This window comes from Aphelocoma coerulescens, chromosome 1 (assembly GCF_041296385.1).
Source record: "Aphelocoma coerulescens isolate FSJ_1873_10779 chromosome 1, UR_Acoe_1.0, whole genome shotgun sequence".
Lineage (NCBI taxonomy): Eukaryota > Metazoa > Chordata > Aves > Passeriformes > Corvidae > Aphelocoma > Aphelocoma coerulescens.
In genome coordinates this window covers 83532209-83549863 of record NC_091013.1, presented here as the reverse complement: position 1 = coordinate 83549863, position 17655 = coordinate 83532209, and the positions used below count along the sequence as shown (strand labels likewise).

The 17655-nt window shown below is 39.2% G+C and overlaps 1 protein-coding gene across 1 annotated transcript in view; it reads right to left on the bottom strand.

Annotated features, from left to right (window-relative positions):
- Positions 1-17655, bottom strand: part of SLC36A4 (solute carrier family 36 member 4) — a 727208-nt gene that overhangs the window by 685378 nt on the left and 24175 nt on the right. The window contains 2 exon segments of the mRNA XM_069015488.1: positions 15433-15531; positions 16236-16463. Coding sequence (XP_068871589.1) covers positions 15433-15531; positions 16236-16463 — 327 coding nt within the window.

Below are 17655 nucleotides of genomic sequence, written 5' to 3'. Positions count from 1 at the left end.
AGCCTCAGCATTCAGCCTCAGCTCTCCCAGCAGGGAATTTGGAGTCCATGTCTACTGGAATGAGGTCCCATGCTCTTTTTCATCTCTCTGACAGAAATAGGGCCAGGCACACTAAGCACTGCTTTTCCTGAACATAGTGCTTTGAGCTTCAAATACAGTCAAGCCACCTCACTGGGTTTGCCACCACTTCAAAGTGAAGACACAGGCGTTGCAACCATTACTGCATGAAGTCTGCTGGATATTGCCTTTTACTTGTACTCGACAGCATTCAGAAAAATACACTCAGTAAGTTCCAACTTAAGTTTTTAGACACCCAGATCAAATTTCCAGGTAAGGCAGTAAAACCAAATGACAAGCACACATACTGCTCTTCCCACCTTCAATTTCACCAGCAAAACAGATCCTCTTACATCATTAAAACACCAGCTGAAGGCACATCCATACTCCTAGACATGCATACTTTCCCCACCTCTTTCAGAAGAACTGTACAGTCATCTCAAATACTCAATATGGGATATAGTCCAAGATTAAGGCACCTAATATTGTATGTCTACATCTAAGTGAAATATCTAAGCTTCTCCAATGAAGTTAGGTAATGAAGATCTAGGCAATACACACAGTGGAATAAAGCTCACAGTTCAGCTTATCTTTCAGTAGACATACAGGTTATATTTGATGAACAGTATGGCACTGTTAATTAAAAAAGCTTGTTATCCCTGGTTAGCACGTAGGTCATATCTAATATAGACAAACAGTCTCAGTGCAATAGGGTTGCCCTGGAAAAGCTACTGTTCGTCATACAAAATTGCTTTTTAATTGACTGAATATTTACTATTTAAGCAATGTGAGTTATGAAAAAAATAGATTTCATCCACTAATTAACTAACAAATTGATCTATCTGAATTGCTGGCATATTATTTTCTACAGGGTAATTACTCCTTTCTGTCTGTCACCCACTGACATTTACTTCCTGACTTACAGTTGCATATCACCACTGCCAATCCATCCCACATGGCCCTATTTCTCCTATACTTGAAATCCCAAAGAAGTAATTTTACACTTGGGAACCAAGAGGTCCCTAAAAATGTGCACATTTAGAGGCAATTTTCATTCCTGTTCAATTAAAATATATTATACATCTTAACTTCTTTATGTATTTCAGAGCCTCCACTGCTGATGTTGTTCCTCCAAAAAAGAACCTGAGCTTGGACTCTAACTTGATCTGGTGGGAAATGCAAAATTTAAAGAAGAGTTTCAAAAGTTAAATCAATTTTTAAATCACTGTTGAGCAGCAGGAAAAATACAAAAAGAGACATGTGGTCTGTAACAGTCTCTGACCAGGATATCTACCTTTTTAATCTTTTTACGCTTGAACAAAGTTCTTTTCACAGGCAGACAAGATTATCATAGAATTGTCTATCTGAAACTTAGCTCATAAATGAAAGTAAAGCACCAATAGTACATACTATGTTCATTGTGCTTGAGTCCAAATGAAGCCTTGAAATTTTCTTTTTAAATTTCTAACTATACTGAAATTTTTTCTCTTTAGCATTTAAACCCAGAAGACCTGCGTTTCTCCAAGACAACAAAAATTTTAAAAAAATTTAAAAGCAATTAAAAACCATTATAGGACAATGCTGTTAAGCATACACATTCTGCTTTTTAACTATCCACTACATCAAGTTAGCTCATTAAATGCAATGATATCATCTCCTGTATACTTATGAGTAGATCAGAACAAAATACACCCATTTAAACTCATGTTCTCACATCACCAACCTCTCTTTAACACTACAACTTTCATTTATTCTGAGTTTAAGGAAATGATACACTAAAAGAAACACAGGATAATAATACTGTTGGCATGAGACACATTAACATGTAGATCTTGAAACTATATTTAAACATGGTAATTCTTCCCTGCTTATCCTTGAGCTAGTATCAGGACTACATGTGCCTCCAGCCTGAATGGATGAGAATGAATGCAGCCTTTCCTGCATCACCCAGTCCAGGTGAGAGTGTCCCTTCCCAGCTCAGCACAAGCCTTCCCACAGTCTGGTACCTTCCCTGAGCAGCAGCAGCAGCAATCTCGAGACAGTCGTCACTGCAGGGGATGCTTCCCTCAGTAAAACTGACCCCCAAAGAAATTATGTGAAGAACTTGAGCCAGGTTTTGTACAGGATCCAGTATCACCTACTCCAGACAAGCTGAAAAGTTCTGTAACTCATGGGATTAACAAGAAGTGGAGTAACAACCAATTACATGTATGTTACACAAACACCCAGCTCCCCAAGAGGCTGAAGTCCATTGGGATCCAAAAGATCAGTGGAGTGCTCACAAGGAGACAGAGGCTGCTAGGAGATACAATGGGAGCCAGAGCTTGTTCTGAGACTGAGTCACTGGCGGGCAGCTAATGGATAGATTGTCACTGCAGAATTTCTTTCCAGTCCCTGCACAGTTCCTCTTGCGCTGACTTCAGAAAACCTAACACTTCATCTGAATGCAAGAAACAAGGTTCTTTTCACAAATGCTTCTTAGTTTTGGTTTTAATGCTTCCTTTCTGGAACCAGGAGGTGAGATAAGATTCAGTTTCAAATATAGATTTTTTAACCTTTTCTTTAATGACTCTCTTCTGTGCTTCTGATTTCCATGCTGTGCTTCCTTCAAGCTCTTTCTCCCTCACTTCACACTGTTGTAGCCCTGTGAAATCACATATTTTAGACTAAACTTAAGCCTCTCATAATTTCTCAATTTCCATCCTTTTTTTTCCTCCTCATTGAATAAACTCTCTATCATTTTTCTCTGTCACCTGCTTCACAGATTTTTTCCTATAATTTTTGAGACACTTGCACATGTCACTACTATTATCTTCCTTGAAACTTAATATTAGGTTCTTTTAGTTACAATCAACCTTTGGTTTCTTAAAATTGCAAAACAAGCATAGTACCTCTTGCTTTCATCCGCCAAATAAATTCAAAAGTACCCATAATTTACTGGCAAAGAATCATAATTGAATGTTTGAAATAACCTGGCTAATCTGATATCATCCATTATGCAAAGTGCTTTCCCCTTCATTTCAAGCTGCTTGAAGTAGGTATAAACATCCCCAATAATATCACTGCCTCCTCATCCTTTGCCTTGAATATCCTGCTTCACTCACAGCAAGTAAGCTGCAGGGGACTGCCTAATTTTAATCAGAAATCTCTACTGTAATTTTCATATAACTGCACCAAAAAAAAACCCCAAGAGAATTCAACCTGCAGGTAACCAAATAAACTATTATTTAATTTTTATAGCCACTGAAAGCTAAGCTTGTAATGGATAGTTTAAGAGCAGACATGCCTAATGTTTAAATACATATAGTCATTTTTTCATTTCTCAGGAAATACCACTAAAACAGCCATCTTTTATTCCCTGCACTTTTAAAATAAGTATTTCAGGTAGACAGCTATATAGAAGTTTTGACTGGCTTAAGCTAGAGACAAGTCAAGAATTTTGGAAAATTAAAACCAATATATTTATCAATTTACTCAGGGAAAAAAATCCATCTGTAATCATGCCCTACAGCAGCAAAATAAAGCTCTGTTCAGTCAAAGCAAAAAAGCTGAGGAAGCTGGTATCAAAGGTATCCAAGGTATGTAAACCTAAATTCTACTACCTAACCTCCAAAGACAAAATATTAAATTCTCAGCAAACCAATGCAGCCCAGGCCTGGCCCATTCCTTCTTCTCTGCAGAAGGTAGCAATGAATTCATCACTGAAGGTGGATTTACAACCACACAGCCTACAGGGGAACTGTCTGCAGAAAAAGTATAGTTATATCAAGTAAAATAATAATAACAGCATACATCATTATTACATTGTTATGTTTGCTTGCCCATCCTTGTCCATCTTGTCTCTCACTGCACAGAAAAAGTCTCATGCAATATTTTGAGCAACAGGCTTCTATTCCATCACTTCTAGACACATATTTAAAGCTCACTCTCTTTAGTAAGCTACAGAACACATCACTATTAGGAACACGTACAATAAACAATCCAATTTTCCTTAACAGATCCCTCATGACTGCAAAAAAAAGGGCAGCTACTATTACCCAAGGAAAAATGCAAGCGAAATGGTGACTGTACATCAATTTTTATAGTCAAAGTTTTATGTGAAATAAATAAATCGAGAAGACAAGTTCTCACTACAGAACACAGTACCTTCTGAAATCTGCTGAGCAATTCCAATCACTCCAAAAACCAATCTCCTTGGATTCCAGTAAAGTCCCTTTCCACTTGTTTCACCAGAAAGAGAATAACTCACACAAAAAAACCCACACCCAATCTACTGCCCTATTCTGATGGCTTTGATTTAACAATGCTTGAAGGAATTGTGTCAATCTTACTTAGCTTGCCATCCAAACCTTGCATTTTCTCCAGAGGTTCTTTTTCTTTTTTTTCTTTTCTTATGTTCAAGAATTTATTTATCACTTCATTATTACATTTATTTAATCTTTACCTTGCTCTGAAATGTAAGTTCTGCAAGACTGTGTATTATCATGTCCTATGTGACTTTATTTGTGAACAAAATCCAAAAAAATTCTCTTCAATGTAAACTGAAAATGATAAAGCAGCAGTTTTGTTCAGTCACCAATATTTTCAAATATTTGTCCTGTCACAATCACTGAAGTGTTATATGCTTTGCTGGCCTTTACAATAGTATGTAATTTTACCCAGCAAAAGATGTATGTTAATAGAAAATTATGTTTCTAATTTATCAGACAGCTCCAGCCCCCACTCATTTGGACTGCAGCTTACAGACTATACAGTGCTATGGTCTAACATGTTCTGTGTAAGTTATGCTACTCTCAAAATTAACACCAGGTAAGTGATAAAAGAAAAAATTACTTAGAAATGCAAGTGTTGCTAGAGGGTGTATTTCAATCTACTGAAATAACACATAGAGATATAGTACATGATTGTGTATTTCTGGACTCTTTCTCCTCAGGAGGAAAAAAATTAAATTTCCCAAAGCTGCAATGGCACTTAAATGTTTATGCCAGCCAATGATCAAACCCACACTGAATTTAAGTCCCCTTAAAATAAGTTACAATGATTACTAAGTTCTCACCTATCCCTACCTGCTTCTTTGTAGGCAAGAGACAAAAAATTTAAAAACTTCAATCTGTTTCAGTGCAAATGGTTTAAAGTAAAAGGTGTTCCCAAAAGGTCTTTTGTCTTTTATCCGAAATGCTCTTCCACACAGATGTTGCTTTTGTTGCATGTCCCTTTAGAAGCTAAGTATACACATAATGCAAGGTGCTACATGGGGCTCAGCAAATTCATGACTGCAGAAGTGAAAAAATAAATTACAATGGTTTCCACTGAGGATTAATGAGTTTGACAGGAAATAAATGGGATTAAGGACCTACAAAATTTTATAACTCTAAATACAGGAATTTCTCTGTCCTGGGATAGGGAGCCTTGAAAATACAGTCATGTACACTCCTGGATCAACAGTTAAAAACAACAAGACTCCAACACAGAAAGTGTTATGCACGTCACGTATTGCATTTTACACAGCCATCACTGAAAAAAAATAGCCACCCCATTCTGAAAAAAACCCCAATCAATCCAAATAGAAAGAAGAGAAGATACTAATGACTGTAGTTTTCTTAGAACAGCTCCATACCCTTTGGCTTGACTTGGGAGCCCACCACTGTGACAGCTGCACTACTCAACACTTTTCCTGTGAAGCACTCACACAGCTCAAGCACAACCCAAGTCAAAGAATACACAAAGCCAAGCTGAAGAACACACACCATATCACTTCCTGCTATAATCTTCTCGTTCCAAATGCCTTCACCATTCCAACATTTTTCCTTTCCACCTCTCCCATTTCTTTTAGGATTCTTTTTTCTGCTGCCCCTGACAAATCAGTATGATTTTTCAACCACAATGTTTATTAGGGAGCCATTACTGATGCCTGCAGCAGTGTTCGGCAGTACATGATTAGGGCTCTCAAATCTCAGAGAACATGTATTCACAAAAAATTTAGGTTTAGGAAAACTATCCTTCAGTGAACATTCAGGAACATTACTGAGTTTAAAATTCCTTTGATAAAATGATAGGTCTGTTAATACCTACTATTTTCAGCCATACAATAAAATAACTTTTTTTTCCAACTGTTGTCACCATCATGCTTGATTCAATAAACGTAAATTATTCTATGATTTACAATGGATTTAACTTAAAAATAAATATGTTGGCAAAATATTTAAGAGGTAAACTAGAACTTAAACTTTATTTATTGTTACATAGATACAAACGCACACACTGCAATGCTACTGTCATCAATGAAAAGGCTGCACAGAGCCTATTATTGATGGTAAAGTTAAGATGCTGCTGATTAAATGAGAGACATGAAAGTCTATAACCAAGGATGTAAGTATTTATTCTAGCTAGCTGCTCTCTCCAGGAAAAGTTACTAACATTTCTGCATCTTCAGAGTTATATTCAAAAGCTTTGTCACATCATGAAGACTTACATTTATATATTACTTAGATAATTCCATACACTCCAGGTAAGTACTCACTCAGAACATAACAGAAGGGAAATCTTATCCAACCATAACAAGTAAGTTCAAAAAAGCTGCAGATTAGAAGACCTACAGAATGATGGGCCAGGGGAACAAAATATCCAGCTCCAAAAAAGCAAAAGAAGCTACATAAATATTCCTTCCTGAAATTATTAACTATGCTTCTTAATTATACGTAATATCAGCCTAAGTAGTGTGTGTATCACTCTGCCCCTACTGCACGCATAATTAAGGCAGACAAGTCTTCCATCTAAGACAGGGTCACATCTAACAGGAAAATTAGCTTCTGTGCCTCACTGAAGCCATGTCTCAGACCCCAAAACCCACCTGCCACAAGCTGGCAAGGCAGAGCACGACAGCTTGGCACTCTGTCACTCTTGCTCTTTGCCCATTCTCCAAAGTCACCAACCACATAATGATTAAGAAAAGGTTCAGGCAAGCAAGCAGTAAACTTAAACACCTTTGTTCTGCGATTGTGTATCTTAGGTTTTGTAAGGAAAAATAAACATTTGGATGTTGTGAGCATGTGTGTGGAATGCTGCCTGAAAGAAAGTTATCCTCGGGAGCCTTCTTGTTTGTGTCATTAAGAATTGCCCTTAAAATAGGAAGTAATAAAATTCCAGTATGTACAAACAACTGGTTCTTCAGGGTGAAAGCAAATTTCTCCATTCTCAGGAAGTGGAAATTACTGGTAAGGAATATTTACATGATAAAGAGGTGATATCAAGTTGTCTGATACTTTATCAACATTCATCTGAATTGGGCAGATGTACATTTTTTACAGTTTCTGATACAATGTCTTTTTATCTGCTGTATCTAACAACATTCTCTGTTTCTAAACATTTGCTCATAATTATATCCTGATTTTGCTACAATACACTTCTTCCTGACATGACATCTAAAGTCCACATTGACCATGTGTGTTTAGTAGTAGGTCATCTCCACAGTCATCAAATCCAGCCACCTACACTTGCTTGTCCAAATACAGAGACATCCTCAGAGAACTCCCACCTTTCATATTTTGAGGATACAAGCCTTTGCATCATCTCAAAAGAACACCAACAGAATTTATATACGCTGGTCCAAAGAGCTGATGCCCCAAGTAGATTTAGATGATGTCATGTTACCTGTTAAATGTCTGCTTCTGACAAATCCAGTCTGGTCTTAAGGACAAGGGAAGCATGCCATTGGGTTTCTTTTTTTAAAGGACAATATTAATCTGTCAAAAGGGTTTTTGACAATGAGAGGCTTTTATCTCAAAGCCACAGGCCTAACAAGCTCATCTGCATTACTTTCAAAATCCAAATAATGACATTTTAAAATTATAATCCACTTAGTTTTCTCTTTTTAAATCTTCTGGAATTGGTTAGCTGCTCCTAATGTGATTCCAGAGCCTGTCTTCTGGTATACAAATACCACCATATCTTCAGCTGCAACGCTGTGATATCCAAGTTCAAAAGCAGTTTGAATAGACATCTTCAAGTAATAGGCCAAAATATAAGAAGTCTTATTTTCCAAACCTAAAATTAATGCTGGAAAGTAATGTTTTTCTCTTCACTAAGCTAATCTGTCTGCAGCACTCAACAGGAGGGAAAAAAAATCATACTCAGTTGTAAAAACTGTAGTTGACTTAGCATATTTATATGTAATGGAGAAGGGCAATTATATTTCTTGTTTAAATGTCATGATTCTATTGCACCCTTCTTCCCTCTGAAGCCTATTATAAAATATCACTTCCACATTTGGATTTGTTTTTCATACCTAGAACAAGAAATTCAACCAGACTTTTGACGCAAAATATTCATGAAGTGTACCTGCTATTACAGAAGCACAACATTATGCAAAGCTATTGCCTGCACGTGGCAGTGCTACAGACAGAGCCAAGCCTGAAGGCGCTGGTTTGCACCCTTATAGAAAGTGTGTTCAAGACTCTTGACTTCATTTTGGGCAAACTCAGTCTGAAGTTACTTTCAATTCAGAAACAAAACCGTCATACTCATTTTGAAACCAGGCCTACGCACCTTTGAGCATGGAAGAGGCACTCAAGCGTGGCTCTTAAAAAATAAGGTTACATATTCTTCACTCCATTGCACCACCTGCAGCTCTTGTAGTCAAGAAGTAGCATTGGTACTCTCTTCTGTTCTATGGCCTGAACACCAGCCCCATGCTTTGCCAGGAAGCATCATCTGGCACAGGGAACCCACAGCCAGAGAGAACCAAACCACCAAGGGAAAGCAGCAGCTGCAGAATCTCCCAGCCCCAGCACAGTCCTGTATTCAAAAAGGTCCACTGAGGGCTGAATATACATTTTCTCCACCTCCAAAGCAACATTCTGCCTTCTGAAACAAAATCTTCACTTGAAAGCTTAAACAAAACCAAGTATCTTAAATGGTTTGTTGCATCCACTTAAGAGTATTGCATTTCTGTTGCCACTGCTGTTCCATAAACTGAACTGATGTCACTAGGCAGTATGATTTTCACAAGGTCACCCTGATGATCTTAAAATCTAAACTTACAAGTGTTGAAATCCCAAAGCAACTATCAACACTATGAACAGTAACCCCCAGACTGACAGTACTGAGCTCTCAGCTGCTGTTTGCAAACTTGGTATCAAGGGGTGCCCCTGCTGCCAACTTCTCCTGTTTCCCCAGCAATGATCCCCACCCAGCTGCCAAGACAATCACCATCTGCAGCAGCAACCCTAGACCAATCTGCAGTAACCCCCTTTTTTACAGACAACTCTAACAGGCAGCAACTAAATGAATAGCACAAGCAACTGACTGCAGCACTTCTCAATCCTGTTACAAGTATCACTCAGAGTACAGCATGAATTAACAATAATCAGCTCTGCAATAGCACTAACCTTACTCCTGCTGCAGCAGTTGTAGCAACAAATCAACAACTTGCCTGGGCTTTAGCAAAATGACAAAATTGTTCAAACCCACCATCAAATAAGAGTCTAAACCAATCTCACAGGGAGATATGAACAGCTCGAGTCATCACATTAATATAATTAATTCATCATATTAATTGTTTTATTTTAATGAAAAATATCTCAAAATAGTTTTATAACACTGGCTGATGAAATGTTTAAACAGCTCTAAATATTACCCAAGTGCGACTTTCTAGGTAGTATCTTGGTTTCTTTGAGATTCTGTATTTCAATTATAAATAGTCCACCTTTCCTCCTTTGGGTTAATACAGACTCCAGTCAGTAAAATTGAGGTTCTTAAAGTCTATTTATCTTGGGATTGACTATAGCCAAAGCAACAGTATTCCAAATTCCATAGTACTGATTTTCTTATTAGACTATGACAGCTAAGCGGTCCTAAGCTAATGACAGATTTTAACCAAAACCCATGTTCATACATTCATCATCTATGAGACAAACATGGTCTCTCAAGATCAAGAAGAAAATTCTAGCAGGAATCTGCTGAATCATTGCATCTCTCTGAAACACATTCCCTTTAGTGAACAGGTCCTCTGTTTTATTAGTGTCACTAATTTTTATTAGTTACTAATGAACTATAGTCATATTTTAAGTGATGGCAAGTGCTAAACCAAAAGAAAAAAATAAATATATAATTTGGAATAATGGGATGAAAAAAAAACCCCATAAAACCAAAACAACCACACTGAGGGCAGTTTTCCTCTCTTGTCAGGTTCTGCTTAAGATGACTGTACCAGCCCAAAACCTCAGAATTTCACTGTCCCTTTTCATAACACCCAGTAATTGGGCAGCTCTCAGGATGAGAACTGGAATAACACACATTCGGATTCAAGGAAAAGGAAAAACGAGACCTTAGAACTGTTTCAGGCCAACTTATTGCATAAAATTAAGCAATCAAAACCAACTTTTCTGAGAATTAAGACCTTAAGGCTTCTGTTTATAATGCCATGTTCAGACAGCTTTGCAGTAATATGTGTTATTTGCAAGACATTCCAGAACAGAATCTAAGATCAAGTCTCTAAAAACCAGTCCGAGATTATGTAAATCCATTTTAAGTGCCTGCAGTCAGACAGTGTAGACTAAGGAGCCAATCTAATTAAATGGAGCTTTTTTTTTTCCTTACCAGAACAACTCGACCACATGGATATAGGAACGACAATAAGACAGGAGGTAACAAGTTAGCACACACCAGCTATACAACAGGCTTATTATGGTAACCTCTTGAGCTGTAATAACTAGTTATCAATTTAATCATTCACCAAGAATTATACTTAATATTAATTACGTAAAGAGGAAATGTCTTGTCTTGCTTTGCTTCACTAATCTTTTTTTTTATTTCATGCTTCAACAACTTTGTTTAGTTCTGATTATTCAAATATATGAAATAATTCTTTCTTCAAATCTTCTCTTTAGTGCATGCAAGTACAGCATAAGCAAACACAGCAAACAGACTGCATGCTCAAAATATCCCTGAGAGGCAGGGACATCTTAATATCATTCTGCATATAAGGAACAGACATTAAGCTATAGATTGGCACTTTAATTTCAATTTGTAAAGGTAGCCATGATATAATAATGGTCTTGTGTAATGTAAACACACACACGAAGTGTATTGAACCATAGTGAACACAAACATTTAATTAGCTTGCAAACACTGGTAACAAAGTGAAAACTTAACCACACTTTTCATTTGCTTTGAAGAGGAAGTAAATTATGACCAAGCAAAAAACAGAGACAGCCTATGCAGAAATACATGCAATACCTATATAACATTAATATCTAACAATATAAAGCAGTATTTTTGTGTTTTAAAGGTAAAAACAGAATGAACCCTACATCACTATAAATAGAGAATAAAATAAATAGAATAGAATAAAAGAGGGAAAATAAAATAAAATAAATATGAATAGAATAAAAGAGAGAAAAAAATTTGGAGGTCTTAAAGAACTCTCCAGGGAGTCAAACAAGCAAATGCTCTGGGCAGTTCTTTACAAGGCTTACATTGGAAGTCAATGCTGCTACTACTGATGTAAATTTAAGGAGCTAATTCGTCTAATGTGCCAGAAAATAATTACTATAAACCAATTCCCTACCTATAATTCAATAAACTACTGCTACCAAATGATAAGCCTTCACCACTTTCCCGAGGCTTACAGGATTCTCAATTGGGATTCCCTGGCTACAAATACCTGTGTGCTATGCAGTACATGAGCAAACCTGATACGACTGGGACACTCTTCAGATTTACTGTGCATGACACACACAGCAAGTCCAGTCTGCCCCAGGCAGACTACATAACCTAAAAGCAACAACCTTAGTGTAGTCCAATTTGATTCTCTGAGCCTGAGGAGGTTTTTTTCCCCAAGACCTGCAGGCATCAAATAATCTCAGATTTCCTATAATGAAACAGCTGATTTCCTATAATGAAAGTTCCAGATGGATGGAAAAGGAAAGATGTCCAGATATACTCAGACAAATGATAGCCAAACCTCTGAATCTATCAGTTCGTATGTGAGAAACAGTGGAAAACAGTTTGAAAACACACTTCTGTAACGTAAGGTAAAAGGTTTTCCTATTCAGCTCTTCTGCCACTGATAAGACAGCAGCAAGGTAAAATCTGGTTTAAGTCAGAGTTGTCAAATCCAAAAAAGAAAACAGACTTGAAAATCTTCTGTGGTATATGAGTGACAGAATCATTTCAGACTAATAGCATGCTGGTTTGGAGTTGTTTTAGTTTGGGTTTGTTTGGGGTTTTTATTGGGGATGGAGGGGAGGAGGGGGAATAGACGGAGGGGTTGGTTGGTTGTTTTCAAATTTTAAGCATACACTTTAAGCATAACACTTGTCTAAGTATGTAAATATATAACAAATAAAGCATATACAGTAATTTCCCAACAATTTATGACCTACCATTCCCAGAAGTCTCTTTAGCTACTTTTTAAAATATATCCGGTGGAACAAAAGTGGTTAAATAAAGACAGGAAAGCTAATGTCTTTACAAACAATTTGATGGGTGAAGGTATGGGCAACATCTTTGAAATGGGTCTTAATGTCTCTACTAACTTTGGGCAGCCGGTTTGTTGCAGAGCCCACTCAGCTTGGCTCCTGAAACAGACAAGGGTCTGTGCAAGCCTGGGCTTCTGAACTTTGGGGTAAAACAGTAGGTTCAACAGGGGAATATGGGGTAGGCAGTTTGGGAAGGCTGTACCTTTCTAGTACCTCAGCCAGTGGGGAAAGGAGGAGGGTGACATGAGGCTGGGAGTTGCGATAAAAGGAGGCTGCACCTTCCAAAACCTCGAGAGAGAAAACCCCGTGGGCGTGTACCCTGGAGGACTCTCTCCCTTTATTCAAATAAAGTCACGGGACTCCTCTGTCTCCTTTTTGCACATAAACCTCTGGCGTTTGTGGATTTTCCTGACATTAACTATTTGGGACTAAAGGCATTTTTGGAATTTGGGAGGGGGCTAAGCATCCAAATTATGGGGATGTTGTGTTACAGCAGGGATACTGTAACACGCCTATATCAAACCAGGAGTCCCATGGAAAAGAAATATCTATGGATGGATTCTTGGTAGATGTTTCAGAGATGTTTATTTCTCCAGCCGCATGGCCGGGATCTGCCGAGGAACTGCTGCAATCACGGGATCTGAGGGTCCTTGCCCGTGCAGGGGAACACAAACCAACCAATGATGAATGAGGCTGACCAGGGGCTCGGGAAACCCTGTGTGTCTGTGTCCTCAGGGCCCCTCTCCCAGGGCTACATGGCAGGGGGAGGAGAACCCGACATTTCACCTGTTTATTTTTAACAAAAGAGATGTAAAACTTAACATTGAAAACAACTGCATAAACACAACAAGAACAGTTTCAAAACAAAACAAGCCACCCTCCTGAGTCTTTAAATGTCCAAACAGATTCTCCGGAACATCTTAGGGCTGACAGAACGGAGACAGAACTCTCTGGGCATGCTTGTGGGGAAACTGAGGCAGGAGAGGGTTTAATTTCTTCCCTCCCCCTTTTCATCCCCCACTCGGCATTGGAAAGGGATTTTTGGGGAAACAATTGGCAAAGGTATGGTTTTGTGAGGGAAACCATGGATGAAAAAACGGATTGGGAATACACTGGGGGTAATAGGACATAGGGTAAAAGGGAAAGGTGGGATTAGGAAAGGAAGACTGTAGGGGAGGTTTACAATGGAGATATTGTCTAACAGGACTACGATTTTTTGCATATATACTGCCTTTTACAGGAACACCATCGGGCCCAGTGACCTGCGATGCTTGTAACCCTTTTCTACCTTGTATAATTTTGAATTCCACCACCTCTCCATATCCCAGTCTTGGGACGCATTTTTCAGGGTTATTCTTTTTAATAGCAGTTCTATGCACGAATATGTCTTGCTGGTTATCACATCTTGTTATAAAACCATAATTTTGCTTAACATTATACCATTTCACTATCCCCAAGATCTTAGCTACTATGATCTTTTCCTTTTCCCAAGTGGCTGCTGTTTTCTGTCTCGCTGCGTCTTTGCTCTCTCTTTCGGTCGCTCCCGTGTTGGAATTGTTGGGGCTGCTGGTGCCTGCGCACTCTTCTCGGGGTCACATTTGGGGCTGTGCAGGCCGGGCCGGGCCATGCTGCTCAGTTTTCCATGCGTCGCCTCCTCTGGTTGCAGCTTCAGGCTCTGCATCTCAGCCGGGCCCCCGAGCAATGACCCCCCCGCTCCCTGCTCCAGCGCGCCTCTTGGCTGGGCACGGCTCTGCTCCACCGCCACCGCCGCCAGCCGCCGCCCACACGCCGCCCCTCTCAGTTGGGCATTCATGGGGCTCGCTCCACCACGCGCTGCGCGGGGCCGGGCAGGCACCGCCAGGTTGCACCGCTCCTGCCGCGCCTCGCTCCGCCACCGACACTGCGGCTCGCGTGGCTCCACCCGTGCGTGGAAAATGCCTCACTGCTGCTCGCAGAGCGCTCGGTCCACGTGGCCTGGGTCGCACGGTCCCTGGGCCAGGCTTCCCTTCACCAGGACACAGCTGACATTGCTCAACAGTCTCGGTAATTAAATAATATTCACGAAAATATTCTTCCATCGGCATGTATTTTGACTCAAAAATTAACTGTGTCCAAGCGGTGTTCCAAAACTCCTTGGTAAGAATTAAATCCCAAGAAACATAGAAAAAGTTCTCAAACAACCATGCCAGGAAGTGTTTCAGTTCTTTTTGTGCTTGAATCAAGCTAAAATTTACAAACCGTTGTTCAAGAATCATTTTAAGTTTAAGATAAATGTCCATATGCGGCTCTGAAAGCCAAGAGTCTTCCCATGGTTCCTCCATAGTTTAGATATGGAATAGCAAAACAAAACCAAGAAGAGGAATCCAAAGTTTCCAGGGTTTATTCACACAAATCAGTCACCGTAGGGATCGGGGATCGTTCTGCTCTCAATTCTCCACCATTTTGTTACAGTGCGGATACTGTAACACGCCTATATCAAACCAGGAGTCGCGGGGAAAAGAAATATCTATGGACGGATTCTTGACAGATGTTTCAGAGATGTTTATTTCTCCAGCCGCATGGCCGGGGCTCTGCCGAGGAACCCTCACAGTCTGCGCTGAGGGTCCTTGCCCACGCAGGGAAACACAAACCAACCAATGGGGAACGAGGCTGAGCAGGGGCTCGGGAAACCCCATGTGTCTGTGTCCTCAGGGCCCCTCTCCCAGGGCTGCATGGCAGGGGGAGGAGACCCCAACAATGTTGTGTCCCCAACTTTTGCCTTATTTCACCAATCCCTTTCATACCAACACAGGAGATTAGTGCTTCAACAAAACCAAGAAAATAACAACAGGAGTAAAACTGCCTGTATCCCCAGCATAGAGCCAGTGATTCTGAAAAGTCAGTAAAAAGCACTTACCACACCAATTCCTTCAAAAGCAAATACTGCAGTCCCAAAAAACAGTGGGTATTTCTTCCAGCCAACCACAGAAGGCAGTTTTCGAGGATCTGCTATATCCTGAAGAAAACAAAGCAAAACAGTGCAATAGCTCTTCCTACAATTTTGATTGATGTATTATGCTATATGAAAGAAAACTCAGTACATGTCGACAGTGGTGTATACGTTGCTATTTACAATCCCTGGTTTTCCTCCCAAACTTAGTCCTTTATACACATTTATAGCCACCTTACAACACAGAAAGTTGCAGATGTATTTATTCTAGGTTCTATCACTGTCACTAGGTATTTCCACATTTGAAGTATCACACTGGTGTGTATGAGGCAGCATGAATTAAAACAGAAGGGAAAAGTGCACATCTTAAGTCTTATCTTCTGCAAACTTCTTAGTGTACTGCTCTTTCTAACCTGCTTTTGTACTGCACAGATATTCTTCATAACCATGAGGGACACTAAAATAACATCTCTTTAATACAAGCCAAAGTCCTGCAGAATGATTAATTGCTCTTACCCAAATTTTTTTCAGAACTTCTCCTGCCTCCTTGCCAGCCAATATCTCTCATTGCCTTCCTCCCCACGCTCCACTTCCCACTCGTCAAAAGACATATTTTTATTATCTAAAATTAAGATGCCTCAAATACAAGATACTGCTGCCTTTCACAAACTGTCAGTCAGTGTGTATATCTATCAGAAACCAACTGCTACATGCAACAAACATAACTTGCCACACTGGAAAAAACAGATAATAAACTTTTTTATACTCACTCTAACAATATACTGGTAAATAATTACCAGGCTGACAGCCATGGACAGATTGGCAAGCAATGAAAGCAAGGACAGGTTCTTAAGGTCACGAATGAAGACCAGGAGGACCAGGAATGGTAGGAAGCACAGCATGTATATTCGTAAATCGATATTCCTTTTCTCAGAGGAACTGCTAGTGGCACTAAGGTTCATGGGAGCAATCTTACTTTCCAAGAATCCTTCATGGACCTTTATTAAAACAAACAAACAAACAAAACCAAATGTTAAACAGTGGTAGCAGTGAGTATATGGTCACATTGCTGTTTTCCTATAGGGAAATTTGTCCCTCTGCTTCACCTGGTGAGTGACAGGAATTTTGAGATCCCTGTACATGTACTCTCAGTGCAGAGAGGAAGACAAGGCACTTCTACACAAGTGTTTCACACTTAAGGCAAATGATGAAATCAGGGCTTGAAAGCATCATTATCCCACCACTGACTAAAGAGGAAATTTACACGTGCAGTTTAGATCAGATTCCTTTCAGAAAGGGAGAGTTTGGTAAACCGGAAGCAAGCAAGACAGATCTGCGCCTAAATCTTAAGAGTTTGACTTTTCCTAGGGAGAGTAAGGGAGTTAGATGATAAAATGCTATTGTACCTGAGTTCAGTGCCTAACAGCCTTATGCCTTCGCCATGCACATCATAGCAGCATACATACAAAATAATGTTAGAAAATGAACATGCCTGTCTTTCATTTAATTCAAAATAATTTTTCTCACTCTTCACTTTTTTATTAATGAACATTAACTCAACTCTAAAAACCATAAGCTCTGACAGAGTTGAGTCCTGGATCTATTAAACTGATACAAATTAATGCCTATAACTTAACAGTAGTACACAATGTGACAGTTCATTAGGGTTTTTTGTACATAACACTACAATAGTTGCCTGTAGTGCAAATCAGAATATTGAGTTTGGGACTACTCATGACTCTCATGGCTTCTTTTGGGAAAAAGTCAGTGTGGCTTCAACTGCCAAAAATTTATTTTGTCGAAATGTACACAGCCATCTGTGCTGTGTGCAAACCACAATCAAAACATCCAGAGCTGGTGGTTATTCTGCTTGCTGCAAAATGATAACAGTTCAATTTGTTTTAAATTTCATCATGTTATTTCCCTTAGGTACCCCTTCCTTCCCTACCATTGCATTCACCATCTTACAAATCAGCCTATGACTGTACTTAATCTACTCACGCTGCATGAAGCCTTTGGCTTGATGGCTACAAAAAGATACCTAGACAGTGAAAAAAAAATGAAATTCCTTATAGCACAGAGACAAACAAAAATGCTAAACTGATACATAACTGAAATAACTCATTTGATTTCCATTGTTTCAAACAATCCACAAATTCAGGAAGAGAGAATAAACTTAAAACTATTTTG